The 15,228-nt window shown below is 40.0% G+C and overlaps 1 protein-coding gene across 1 annotated transcript in view; it reads right to left on the bottom strand.

Moving 5' to 3' along the window:
- SNTG2 (syntrophin gamma 2) overlaps window positions 1-15,228 on the bottom strand; it is a 285,995-nt gene that overhangs the window by 26,090 nt on the left and 244,677 nt on the right. Inside the window, exons 13-14 of the mRNA XM_072143485.1 lie at window positions 7,150-7,221; window positions 5,217-5,426 (exon numbers count right to left, since the gene is read on the bottom strand). Coding sequence (XP_071999586.1) covers window positions 5,217-5,426; window positions 7,150-7,221 — 282 coding nt within the window. The remainder of the gene's footprint in view (window positions 1-5,216; window positions 5,427-7,149; window positions 7,222-15,228) is intronic.

Raw genomic sequence — 15,228 nt, 5'->3', positions numbered from 1 at the left:
TCATCCTGCTATACTTCTCTGTCCCACCTGCAGCTACTACACAGTCCTGTTCTATACTGCTACACTGGGACACTCCTCTGTAGTATCTGCAAAATTCTACAAACTTTCCTGCTCTGAGCTGCTGCTTTTGCAGATTGTTTGTAAATAGATGGTCATGAACTGTAAACAGAGTCTGTAGTGTCTGCTGAGCTCTGCTGCTGGGGATAAGCTGCTCTGCACAAGAGCTCAGTGCTGCTTATCAGTTTACGCCACCTTTAGCCTGGAGTGTTCTTGCACCTAAATAAAGATGCTAATGATTATAAGGTGCAGCAAAACATCTTGATTGGTAGGATAAATGAGGAAAACATGGTTATTCTTTCTGTGCGCCTAGTTTGGTATTTAGTCGCAAAACTGGCTCAAAATCAGTGTGACAGTATGAAAAGGTTCAAAAACAACAGAAAAGACAAGACAAACTCAGGGATATCTCTCTGCCATATTTTAAACCTTCTGCCAGAGGGTGAAGGCTGGTTGTCGATCTATTCTTTATAAAAGGTAGATTTGGTTTTGCAAGATCTTTAGTTCTAGAAATGGTCTCTAAAGGACTATGCTCAATGTTCAGTTACTCCCCTCCAATTGCAAGTATTTCAGAGCATCTACACAGAAAACTGGTGTACAAGCCCTAATAACTTCCCCCATAAAGCTAATTTATCCCACAGCAGAACATTGTGGAATAGTTATTTCTCTCTGAGCCATTCACCTACCAAAGCATAGAACTGTATCAGCATACAGAGGTCGCATCCACATCAGGACATACATTAGGTACATGAAGGTGCAGAACGACCCCTGTGTCAAATAAGAAGACCCCATTATTATAAATACCATGTGGAAGTTGAGGGCTAGATTACATTTTTGTATGGGGACCAGCAGCCTAATATTTGTATTCACATCCCTCCTTATAGTCCTAGTATTTACATCTTAGTATTTTGTGTATTTCCATGTGGTCTCCAGTAACACTCCGTCTTTATAGACAGAGAAGGCTTCTGAGTTACAAGCACCCCCAGAAACCAGGTTCATTCTCTATGAAGTTTAGTTTACTAGATATAAATATAATCTGACAGAGAAGCCTTTGAGATTCTCCTTGTGCTTCAAATGACACAAGTGAAGCCGAGATGGCAAGTTCAAAGGCTTCTCCCTGCACTGTCAGACATATGCTTATGTCTACTTAAGAAATCATTGTGGAAGACTTGTCCTCATGTCTGCCGCTGCTGGGGAAATGGAATAAGAAAGATAATATGAAAGCTTAGCTCCAGTACTCGGGTCAGGGAGAGGTCCAGCTGGTCCTACAAGGAATGTGCTGCATGTAACATCTCACTGGGGATTGTGTAGAAATGTACAGATGCTCCATTCAGGAGGAATTAGGAGACATGTCATTGTAAACACATGAATCTACTATATTTTATTCTACAAATAAATTTAAGACAGTAAAAAAAATGTAAGTGTTACTTCTCTACTTCCTGAAAAACAATCACTGATTGACTAAATGGAACTTCCTGTGTGTCAACAGAAACAAGGAAATAGTAAAAAGAGGCAAAGTAGGAGCAGTAAAGGAACAGTCATTATGGCTGCTTTCATCTTATTTTAGAGATATAATTCTTCATTAAAATTTTTCTACTTGGCAAGTATATAGTTACTTGCTTTTTACTAGTCTTTCTGGCTATTTGGTGTTATTCTGAGTTTCTGCTGTGTTTAGCTCTGATTCTAATCTTTTGCTTGTGCCTTGACTATTCATCTGCCTTACCATTTTGTTCCTCACCACCATCTTTGACTCAATTTATATGACTTTTCCTAGTTGCCTGTCTTGTGCCCATTTGTCTTACTGTTCTTTTAACTTATCTAAGGTAGGGACCACCGCCCAGTTGTTGACTTCAGTTTTGCCAGCAAGTCATGGGGTTATGGGAAGTGCAGGGCTCACACTTCTACCTTGTCTTAACAGTGACATAGTTTAGTCCTACATGACTGTAATTCTTTGCTATGAACAACAAAAAGCTTTTTTTGAACAGTTTTGCATGTCCACTTTGCTTTTTGAAGCAATGGTACATGGCAAAAGGGTTCTGGTTTACTATAAGTCCTTATTCTTCCTCAGGCCCTGCAATACACATGATCAGGCAGTCAATTAGTGGAGATTTTTGTGGTATGCCTCAATTTCCCGGCAATATAAAAGGAAAATTAATGTACCTGTTTTTCATAAAAACGTTCAACTTTTTAATGTAAAGTACAATCAACCTCTTTTAAATAAGAGGCGGGGCTTGGTGGGATAGAGTGCACCCAATCAAGCTTAAACAGAATTTCTATAAAAAACACCAAAATTGGTCTAAACAACAGGGGGAATCCACAACAGCTTCTAGCAAATGTAGATGTCTGTTTTTGGTTAAAAGATGCTTCAATACACACAAAATATATTGAGTTCTATAAATTTCATGTAAAACTCCATTAAAAAGCAGCATGGGTGTAAGAATATAACCATACGAATCAAACAAAAAGTACTTAATATTAATTTGATATTTGTGTAGTAATATTCTCCCACATTCAGCTGAATGCAGTGAATGAAGATGGAGACAGACAAGTCTGCCTCTGTATAGCAATTTATGCCAATCTTTTGGGCCCCTCCCTGTGTAGTGGGTGCTGTCAGTGGATTAGCAATTAAATAGCAACCTAAATTGTGCCATTACAAAATATAAGTTTTCCTGCAAAACACTAGCCCTTATGCTGTTACCACATTTTGATGGGAAAGATAAAAATGAATAGGAACAAAAACAGCTGTCCATCAGGGGTTAAAGTGAACCTGTCACCAGCAATCCCCCCACCCACCTCAGGTATCTCACACAGTGACGAGGATTCGGGTCCGGCATGATTCACTAAGATCGTGCATCTAAGTTCCTGCATGTGTCGCTTCTGCGCCAAGGTCCACCGGAGTTCACCTTCTTCTTCCTGGTGCATGTAAGTGCTTGATCTTGCGACACAATTCCTTTTTAAAATTCCCGGGTTTGTCCGAATCCGTCGTGTTGTCCGACGGCCACGCCCCTGATTTCTGTAGCATGCAAGCCGGTGCCGATGCGCCAAAATCCGTTTGCAAAAGCCCGGAGCAAAAGAGAAATATTCGGGAAACCCAACAAAAGTGCGGCATTCGGACCCTTAGTAAATGAGCCTCAGTATCTTTTAGATGTCTTTATACATGTTTCACTGTTGCCTCCAGCCATGGGATTAGAGCCACCATTCTTCTAAAAATTAATGATGTTCTCTGTTCCAGTTAGCTTCCCTTCCCTCCTCACCGACAATTGACACTCAAGAGAATTCCTGAGGAAGGAGTGAGGAGCCAGGTTGATATCTCTTCACACAGCTAGTACCACTCAATCCCCCTCCTTGCTGAAGCAGTGGTTAATAATGTAGCAGAGCCAAGTCACACAAAGCCACTGACTCCCTCTCCTCCTCAGGAATTCTCTTCATCTCAACTGTCAGTATCAGCGTTAATGAGATTGGCGGACTAGCCTGACTGTATACTGCAGCTCCCTCCCTTCAGACTGGAACAGAGGACATTAATAAGAGTCTCTTTTAGAAGAATGGTGGCTCTAATATCATAAACAGAGGCATCAGTGGGACATGTATAAAAACATCTAAAAGGTCCTGCATGTGGGGGTCACTGGTGACATGTGGGGGGTCACTGGTGAGTCCTACTAGACCAATCATTTTAAACAACTGGGAAGGTGGGAGGTGGCAGGAAATATTGGTCTCATTTCTCCAATTTCACGATGAATTGCCTGGCCTCATCTTTCACACTTTTCCGAATAAATATTTGAGTAGCTAACATTCCATTTATTCTAATCTGTAAAACATAAATGCAGCCTTTCTCCTTTTTAATAATTTACTTTTTTCTTAATATAAAACTGGATAAAATGTCCACTTCACTGAGTTGAAACAACTTCCCCTGGTGCTGATGATGCTGAACTGCTTCTACGGCTGAGTAGGTTAAAGTGTTTTATCCCGCTGAATGTAATATAATAGTAAAGTATAAGACAGAGAAATAATGAGATGGGATTGACTAAAGCAGACAGCATGACACCATTCATAATCTAAATGCGAAAACACATTTTTTTTTTCAGAATTCAGCCTAAATTGCATTTACCTGTATTTAATTATAAGCTGAAATGTGAAGGTTGAACAACTGCATAGATGTTAATTGCGACTTAAAACACGCTTGGTGTGGCAGTATTACAAGGTGACGGAGCAGAAAGCTACACTATACATAAATACGATGCCATATTGGGGGGGATTTAACAATGTGTCTCACGTTCCGCCAGTCTCTAGCTGGAAAACACTTGTCTTTTGCTGTGCCAGATTTATCACAGTGATGATAAATTCTGGTGTAACATAACTCTGTAGGTTCCTTCTTTAGACCAAAGTTTTAGTTGGTCACAACTTTTCCGTCACATTTATGTGTATTTTGTCTGCATTTTTAGGCGCAATCTTTGGCGAACAATAGACCAGGAAAAATGGTCAGAGAGCAAAATGAAGGCGCAGTCCATGTAACATTTTGGAGCACATCTCATTGATGTCGGCATTTTTATTGCGCATGACTGATTATTGCCATCTACCCATTATTTACTTACAGCCGTGCGCCACTTTAATACATCGGGCTGTGCTTTCCAGAGACTGATCTCCGATGCCGACAGTCGTGCTTGCGCCAGAATAAGTAAATCCCACCCATGTGTCCATATAACTATAATGGAATTTCTTAACATGCACAGAGATATAAGCAAGAGATAATGCCCCAGTAATTTCACAGAGTAAGGCCCATATTTATCAGAACTAGTGCAGCCTGTACTACATGCAGTTTGCCTGTGGAGTGTACAGGGGGCGCCAGATTCATTGAAACTGTTACCGGGTCTTCATAAATCTGGTTCCCCCTGCACTGCTTGGGAAGTGGGCACCATTCTTTTTTTGGTGCACTTTGTTCATTCTGCAAAATTGTGGCGCACGTCAATAATAAATGTGGCACAAACTCTGACTCAGAACTAACAAGTGCACAATTTTTTTGTGCGATACAAAACTGGTGCCAAAACTTTATAAACACATGTACAAGACAGACAGAAAACTGGTGCAAACACTTTAATAAATATGGACCGATATGTTGTCAAAATATTCCGAAAGCAAAATCCAAAAAGTGTGATTCCACTACTTACCCCTACTCTTTGTACTTCCATAAAAATTGCTTTTTGAAAGGATCTCTCCCATACTGGTAAGTCGCTCCCCAACTCCGTACTGAAGTAATGGCTCTTGCCATGTCCAACTAAGACACTGAAACAATATGGCCGCTGATCCTCAAAATCTTCACTTTGATTCAGATTTAAATACAGATTTTCTTGAATCCAGATTTCATCAGCAGGCCACACCTAAAAGTTAAATTTGAGAAAGAGCCCAAGATGATGTATGTAATGCTACAGCCAACAGCACAGTATTATAGTACATTGAACATAGCAGAGAAGGATTGCACTAAGTGTTAATTTTAACAACTTTCAACAGCAAAGACAGTTAGGATACATTCACATGACCTGTGCCTGCCATAACGTAGCACTGCGGGTACACGACGATGCCTGGGAGAGGAGGAGGGGCAAGTGCTGCTCTCCCCCGCCCCTCTCTGTAGCGATATATGGGGCACGGCGTCGTATTACGTCGTATTACACTTATGATCTCCCCCTAAGTGTTTGGTCAGTTAGGATCCCCTCTGACGACAATATTGGGGCTCCCCTGTTCCATCCATATAGCCGGGCCAGGGCTCGAGCGTACATACTACCAGACAGCTCACATTCCCTAAGTTCAACTCACATTTGAAACTTACCCCCACTGTTTCCCCCTGCCCCTTCATGTTACCCGCCATGACCTTGTACCCTACAGATGGGCTGGTGACAGGCTCATGCTGAATCATATTTTTAACTTTCTGGAAGCCAGAAAAGGAGCCGCGATGACATCGGGGGAGCAGTGCTGCGCATCGGGGCCACCGGAGGGTGAGTATATAAGTTTATTTTTTTATTCTGGGCTGTGCTGTATACTACTGGGGGCAGGCTGGTCAGGCTGTATACTACTGGGGGCAGGCTGTATACTACTGGGGGAAGGCTGTATACTACTGGGGGCAGTGCTGTATACTACTGGGGGCAGTACTGTATACTACTGGGGGCAGTGCTGTATACTACTGGGGGCAGGCTGTATACTACTGGGGGCAGTGCTGTATACTTCTGGGGGCAGGCTGGCTGTATACTACTGGGGGAAGTGCTGTATACTACTGGGGGCTGTGCTGTATACTACTGGGGACTGTGCTGTATACTTCTGGGGACTGTGCTGTATACTTCTGGGGGCAGTGCTGTATACTTCTGGGGGCAATGCTGTATACTACTGGGGGCTGTGCTGTATACTACTGGGGGCTGTGCTGTATACTACTGGGTGGTGTGCTGTATACTACTGGGGGCAGTGCTGTATACTTCTGGGGGCAGTGCTGTATACTACTGGGGGCAGTGCTGTATACTACTGGGGGCAGCGCTGTATATTATAGGGGGCTGGCTGGCTATATACTAGGGGGGGGGGGTCTGTGACCAATGCATTTCCCACCCTCAGCTTATACTCGAGTCAATAGGTTTTCCCAGTTTTTGGTGGTAAAATAGGGGTCTCGGCTTATACTCGGGTCGGCTTATACTCAAGTATATACGGTAGTAACCAAGGAACGAGCAACATCCAAGAAAGACACGCCTCCTGTAGTGTTTGTATGTAACTGTAACGTTAAAGTTTATCTCTAATTGTATCAATTGCTGGGACACTATATACACAATGATTTCCCTGCAGGGGATCAATAAAGTTCTATCTTATCTTAATAATTTTAATAATATTATTAGCACCATATGAGTGACTGTGGAATGGCACCACTCGGTATCGGATTGACCATGCAATAACACAGGCTAGGAGCTCAACGGGAGCTGCAGAATTAAGGTAAATTAGTTTCATTATTTTATTATTTTATTTATTTTATTTTATGACATTTCTAGCACTTAGAAAAACAAATACTCAATAAATGTGTATCAAAAGGTACAGTAGCAAAAAAATTAGACAACACATGAGGGTACCTACCTTGCTAACTTTAAATAGAACCTCACAGAGGTTATACATTTTTTCTGCTCGTGCCCAGTCGAGTGTACTAACCTGCAAGAAAGCAAAACAGAAATTGTACAACATTTTAGAAAATTCCTTATATATATTCAAAAACATCTAAAAAAAAAAATGCGGAAAAAAAAAATTCCACTAATCCATATTACACTGTATATCACATTTTCACTCCTTTCTGGAAAAAAAAATGAGATTAACTCAGGAACTCCAGTATAACAATATGATATAAGGTTACAAAAGAGAGATGTATAATTTATTCTATGTCGCTTAACACGGAAGCTCCTGAATGTCCAATAAATCTAAGGAAGTCCTAAATGTAAATGAAAGTCAAACCCCGGCAGTAGCTCTGGATGTATCGGGCGCGCCGTTCTCCAGATCTCCTGGATGTAATCACTGTCTTGTAGCAGATGGAGATGCCTTTTGTTGATGGCAATAAACAGTGAAATTACCTTATAACAAAGCAGTAAATATAAATTTATGATCCGACATTATTAATTCCCGCGTTTTATCCGCTATGTGCATGGAATGACAGCGCAAGAATCAGAGTCTTATACAGGGATTTTCTACAGTTAAAGATCCAGCTGGTCTATTATAATCCTCCACCTGTCTTCTGTTACAGGAACAACCTCTAAGTATGGAAATTATCTCCAAACTTTAAATTAATTGCTAAACTTCAAGAAGAAATTCCCAAAATCACAGTGTTCCTCAACCGGGCTCAATGCAGAGGTGGATGGGCATATGCTGCGTAATCTGCTCAACTCTTTGGGAGAAGTAAAAATAGATAAGTGGACCCCATGTTCTTGGGTCCAAATCTATGAGTTATTAATGACATATTATTTTTTGTAAATTTTTATAATTTATACTTTAAAAATGCTAATAATTTTGTGAATACAATTTTAGTCAAATTGGATAAGGTTGACAAAAATTAACAAAAAGAGTTATAGTTATATTGCCAACCCAGGGCCGGCGCCAGCACTGGGAATACCCGGGCAAGTGCCTGGGCCCTGGGCTGCAGGGGAAGGGGGGGCTCTTCAGACTGTACGTAAGGTATACATGGGGCTGAGGGGCTTTAAAATGAAAAAATATAAAATATCAATGAGAAGGCTGTTTTTTATGATAATCTATGAAATATTTTAGGAAACAGGAGAATGTTTTAGTTTCTGAATTTTTAATGGCATTTGAGTTCACTGAGGCTCTGTCGTCCAGGGGCCTACTGAAACCTGGAGCTGGCCCTGGCCAATCCCCTGTCACCAGTCTCCTGCCAGTTTTTAGCATATATTCCAAAGAATCCATCATGGATTCATCCATATGAAAGGCCATGCCTCTCCCGCTAATTCAAAACTTCTAGGTTTCTAGGTCATGTAATCATCTCAACTCCTCCTGCTCCATAACATGCTGCCTACAGATAGGACAAAAGGTACAATGGAAACTATATTTTCAGATTGCGCATCTATGATGCATGATGAGCGTTTTGCACGGGGCTGGAAGGCTAGGTATACTTTTTTTAAAAAAGGTCCAATTTTTATTGGTATTCTAATATGATAGTAACAGGCTAAAAATAAACATAAAAAAATATATATATAATTAGTTTAAAAGAGAACTACGCGTTTCGCGCTCGAACCGAGCGCTTCCTCTGGTTCATGTATTGTTCACTAAGGATGGATGCTCGTTTATAAAGGCTGGTGAGTAGCTGATGAGTGATCTTCTTCACAGGTGGTCACTTCCGGTTGTCAGGTATAGGGTAATCAGTTCAGTATCATATACTTTACAGATGTTAAAATCTCATTATTAAAGTCATACTATAATCAGCGGTTAGTATTAATGTTTACAGCAGAATACAGAAGTACAATACAAAATAGCACAATAAACAAGAGAGTGTAATGGTACCTATATGTGATGTCTTCATAATTGCTGGTTTCCAGTGGGGATAGGACTACAACTACGGGCGTAGCTTAGGGACAAAAAGGGTTTGATGCTTGAGAACTACAGGTACGGAAGCCGATTTGTACCAAAAAGACTGGAGTAACGCTCTTGTATTTGGGAGGGAGTAGCTGCTATGGTGCTGTATGGAGGCTGATGTTCTGGCAGGAACGAAAAAGCACTGATCTTTGTGAGTATTTCTGTGTTTTTATATTATTGTATTATAGAATAGTTTCGTTTATTTCATTAAGTCCACCAGGGGACAGTGTATTCAGTTTAAACATCCAGTATACTTCTCGTTTGCATAGCATTTGGAAGCGATTGGGAAACGTGTCTGGAATATGATCTATCGGCATGATAGAAATGGGAAATGGTATTTTGGGATGGTATAGAGTACAATGTTTGGAAACTCCTTGCAGGAGGAAGTTTTTCTTGATATTTTCACGGTGTTTGTTTAAACGGTTACGTAAGGTTTGAACTGTTCTGCCAACGTATTGTAGTTGGAATATATTACATTTTATGAGGTAGATAACATACCTACTATGGCACGACATTTTGTTTTTTATGGGGAATTCTTCTCCTGTGTTGGTGCATAGAAAAGTAGAGCCTGTTTTAATGGACTTGCAGCACAGACATTTGGGTTTTCCACATTTATTTACATATCCCTTTTCTTTATCGGTCTTATTTCTTTTGTGTTGTCTCAGGATACTGGGGGCCAATATATTTTTAACCCCTAGGGGACACAGCCTATTTTGGCCTTAAGGACGCAGACCCATTTTTCAAATATGCCCTGTGTCAGTTTATATGGTTATAAAATTGGAACACTTCAACTTATCTATGTGATTTTGAGATTGTTTTTTTGTGACATATTGTACATCATGATAGTGGTGTTTGTCTGCCAATATGTATTGTAGTTTTTTTTTAAAAAACCAAAATTTGGCAAAAAATTAGAAAAATTTTCAATTTTCATAGTTTGAAATTTTTGGCTTGCCAGATAAATCATTTTACTTCACAAAAAAGTTTATATCCAACATTTACCATATCTCTAATTTATGTTTTCATCATTTTGACAGAGTTCTTTCACTTTTTTAGGATTTGAGAAGGCTTAAAAATATAACAGCAATTTTCCAAAATAAGAGAAAATTTCCAAAACCAAGTTTTTCTGGGACCAGTACATATCTAAAGTGTTTTTTTGAAGGCATATACATTAGAAACCCCTATAATTCACCCCATTTATAAACTGCACCTCTTCAACAACTCAAAACGGGTATAAGGGTGTCTGTTAACCCTTTAAGCATCTCACAGGAATTCAAATAAAAAAGAGGTAAAGTTAAGAAATTATAATATTTTTTCTATAACAGGTTTAATTAGTTCAAAAAAATTTAAATTTACAAGAGCAAAAGAGTAAATGCATCCTAAATTATGTTATGTGATTTCTCCTGAGTAAGAAAATATCCCACATGTAGATGTGAACTGGTTTTTGGGCACATGCCAGGGCACAAAGCAGAAGGAGGGCCACTGGGCTTTTGAAGAGCAGCATTTTATGAAAAAGCATTCACGTGTCATGTTGCTTTTGTAGATCCCCTGAGGTGTCAGAACAGTAGAAACCCCTGACAAAATGACCCATTTTGGAAACTACACCCCTCAAGGAATATATCAAGGGGTAAAGTGAATGGCTTGACCCTACAGGCGTTTCACAGAATTTATTAACATAGGACTGTGAAAATGAAAATTTACAATTTTTTCAAGAAAATCTCATTTTAGCCCCCAAAATGTCATTTTTTAAAAGCAGTTTAGATTGAAAAGCACCCCAAATTTTGTCACACAATTTCTTCTGAATATGGCAATACCCCATATGTGGTTGTAAGTTGCTGTAGGGGTATATGGCAGGAGTTGGAAAGAGAACAAGGCTTTAGGGCCTTTGGAGAGCAGATTTTGATGAAATTATTTTCATGCCCCATGTCATGTTTGAATAGCTCCTGGAGTACTGTAACAGTGATAAACCCCCAAAGTGACCCCATTTTGGAAACTACATCCCTCAAGGAATATATCCAGGGGTAAAGTGGAAGGTTTGACCCTACAGGTGTTTCACGGTATTTATGAACATAAGACTGTGAAAATGAAAATTTAAATTTTTTTCAAGAAAATCTCATTTTAGCCCCCAAAATGTCATTTTTAAAAGCAGTTTAGGTTGAAAAGCACCCCAAATTTTGTCACACAATTTCTTCTGAATACGGCAATACCCCATATGTGGTTGTAAGTTGCTGTAGGGGTATATGACAGGAGTTGGAAAGAGAACAAGGCTTTAGGGCCTTTGGAGAGCAGATTTTGATGAAATTATTTTCATGCCCCATGTCATGTTTGAATAGCTCCTGGAGTACTGTAACAGTGATAAACCCCCAAAGTGACCCCATTTTGGAAACTACACCCCTCAAGGAATATATCAAGCGGTAAAATGGAAGGTTTGACCCTACAGGTGTTTCACGGTATTTATGAACATAAGACTGTGAAAATGAAAATTTACATTTTTTTCAAGAAAATCTCATTTTAGCCCCCAAAATGTCATTTTTAAAAGCAGTTTGAGGTAGAAAAGCACCCCAAATTTTGTCAAACAATTTCGTCTGAATATGGCAATACCCCATATGTGGTTGTAAGTTGCTGTAGGGGTATATGGCAGGAGTTGGAAAGAGAACAAGGCTTTTAGAGAACAGATTTTGATGAAATTATTTTCATGCCCCATGTCATGTTTGAATAGCTCCTGGAGTACTGTTACAGTGATAAACCCCCAAAAGTGACCCCATTCTGGAAACTACACCCCTCAGGGAATATATCAAGTGGTAAAGTGGAAGGTATGACCCTACAGGCGTTTCACCGTATTTATGAACATAAGACTGTGAAAATGAAAATTTACATTTTTTTCAAGAAAATCTCATTTTATCCCCCAAAATGTCATTTTTAAAAGCAGTTTAGGTTGAAAAGCACCCCAAATTTTGTCACACAATTTCTTCTGAATACGGCAATACCCCATATGTGGTTGTAAATAGCTGTAGGGGTATATGGCAGGAGTTGGAAAGAGAACAAGGCTTTTGGAGAGCAGATTTTGATGAAATCATTTTCATGCCCCATGTCCTGTTCGAATAGCTCCTGGAGTACTGTAACAGTGATAAATCCCCAAAAGTGACCCCATTCTGGAAACTACACCCCTCAAGGAATATATCAAGGCGTTTGGTTAATGGTTTGACTCTACAGGTCAAGTTTTACAGTATTCATTAGCATATGACTGTGGAAATGAAGAATTAGAATTTGTTCAAGCAAATGTCACTTTAGCTCCTGAAATTCCATTTTTACAAGGGGTGAAGTAGCTAAATGTCATTTTTAAAAGCAGTTAAAGGTAGAAAAGAACCCTGAATTATGCCACACAATTTCTACTGAGTATGGCAATACTCCAAATGTGGTTGTAAATTGCTTTTTTAGTGAAATAGCAAGGTTCAGAATGGAGGGAATGCTATTTTTGAAGTTTAGTTTTGGCTGAAATATCTCGGAGTCATGTTATTTTTGCACATACCCAAAGGTACAGTGAAAGCCCCCAACATGTGATCCCTTTTTGAAAGTGATAAAATTTGATCTTGGTCACTTATGTAGAATTTAGTGAAAAGCTGAGGTTAAATTTTAGCTTTTCATTTTTCCACAAATGTTACATTCATAAGACACTTTTTCAGACACTGACCTGCGCATAAAAATGAAACAATACTTTGTAACATTTATCAGGCTGTATCTTATGTGTGGCATCGGATTTTTAATTTTTGGGCAGCACTGGCATAGGCCTATAAATGTGCAGATAACATCATTAGGTATTCATCTAAGGGTATAATGATGCTTTTAGTTTTGTTATAAAAATTAAAAAATGGGCAAAATAAAAAAAATGGGCAAATAACAGAATGGCACTGATGGGATTTTTCCAAATTACACTTCCAGGGCTGTGTGGTAGATTCGGAAGCAATCCTTCATACACAGCCCAGGTTTGGAAGGACATGTGTCACATTGGTATATGGTATCCTTGCGGATACCATTCTTTGTGCACACACGGCATCTTTTTTGGGCGTTTCGCTTTTTCTCCGTTGGTGGCACCACAGACGGAAAATGTTGCCCTGGTACTATTCGGGGAACATTTATAGATGAGGCAGAGCTTTCCCCTTCCCCTTCACCCAGGAGGAGTGATTTGATGATATTCTCCTGGTACTCTAAGTATTTACCCTGGTGGCCGGCCTGTCTGAAAAGGACAAAGGAGTTGTACATTGCCATCTGTACAAGGTGGATTGCTAGTTTTTTGTACCAGATTCGGTTTCTTCTAGTCGCTGTGTAGGGCTTCAAAATCTGGTCATTTAAATCAACCCCCCCCCATAAATTTATTATAATCCTGTATACATACAGGCTTCTGGATGGTGGTGGAAGTGCCACGCAGGGTGACAGGGGTACAGCTGGCATCATGAACTGTTGTCAGCATCATCACCTCTTTTTTATCTTTAAATTTTAAGCACAGCACCCCCTCATTTTGCACTGCTCTGCTTTCGCCAGCTCTCAGCGTTTGACTGACAAAAGTTTTGGGAAGGGGTTTATGATTTTTTCGCACTGTCCCACAGGCCATTGTACTTTTGTCCATGAGGCATTTAAACAGGGGAACGCTTGAATACCAATTGTCGGTATATAAGTGGTACCCCTGATTAAGTAGTGGGAACATAAGGTCCCACACAATTTTTCCATTTGTGCCAATGTGTGGTGGACATTCTGGGGGCTGTATTGTCCTGTCTTTGCCCTCATATACACGGAATGAAAATGTGTATCCTGTGTCTGCCTCACACAATTTATATAATTTTATTCCGTATCTGGCTCGCTTATTAGGCAGATACTGTCGGAATTTAACTCTCCCCTTGAAGCTCATTAGGGACTCATCTACTGAGATTTCCCTTTGAGGGGAGTAGACAGCTGAAAATTTTTCTTGTAAAAATGTTAGAACGGGGCGTATTTTAAAAAGTCGATCATAGTTTGGGTCATCCTGGGGTAGGCATAAGGAATTATCCACAAAATGAAGAAATTTTTGTATAGCTTCGAATCGGGACCTGGACATTATTGTGTGGTACAGCGGGCAGTAGTACAGAACATCCGTGGACCAATAGGATCTTATTTTAGGCTTTTTTGTAAGGCCCATATTTAAAACAAGGCCCCAATACTTTAACATTTCCCCACAGTTTGTAGGGTGCCACCTATAAGGCCTGGCATAAAAAGAAGATGGATTTGCCCGTATAAATTCTTCAGCATATATATTGGTTTGTTCTACCATTAATTGGACCAAATTGTCCGTAAAAATTAATTTGAAAAAACCGAGGGCAGAGAGCCCTTCAGTAGGGACCTTAATCCCTGCTACTGCAGTAAATGCCGGAATTTGGGGGGTGTAATCTGTTAGGGGTTCCCAATCTAAATCCTCAGGCAGAACCTGAGCACTAACTCTCCTACGACTACGAGGGGGTTCTCCTGAATCGCTGGAGGAGGAATCACGAAAAAACTCAGGTTCTCCCTCACTGGCACTTTCAGTATCTGAGGCAAGCATGGCGTACGCTTCCTCAGCGGAGTACATCCTCACTGCCATTTTATAAACTACGAAACACGACACAACAATTTTTTTATTTTTTTATTTTTTTTTTTTAACACTAATGCTGACTAACTAATGGACTGACAGGGACGGAATGACAAATGACAATGACAGACGGTGACTGACACTAATGAACGAACAACCTTTTTTTTAAATTTTTTTTAGTTTTTTTTACACTTACAGACACTGACTAACCCACTAAACCACTGACAAACTGACGGTAACTAACAAATAATACAGCTAACGGACAATGACTACCACTGTCAGTAACAGAGATAATCTACCTAAAGCGACACTAAGTAACTAATGTGACGGACTGACAGCGCACTGACACTAAGTAACTAATGCGACGAATTCACGGCGCACTGACACTAAGTAACTAACGCGACGAATTCACGGCGCACTGACACTAAGTAACTAAAGCGACAAATTCACGGCGCACTGACACTAAGTAACTAATGCGATGGACTGACGGC

Source organism: Engystomops pustulosus, chromosome 3 (assembly GCF_040894005.1).
Source record: "Engystomops pustulosus chromosome 3, aEngPut4.maternal, whole genome shotgun sequence".
In the NCBI taxonomy this organism is placed as follows: domain Eukaryota; kingdom Metazoa; phylum Chordata; class Amphibia; order Anura; family Leptodactylidae; genus Engystomops; species Engystomops pustulosus.
Note: the sequence above shows the minus strand (reverse complement) of the source record. Positions and strands in the feature narration are given on the sequence as shown.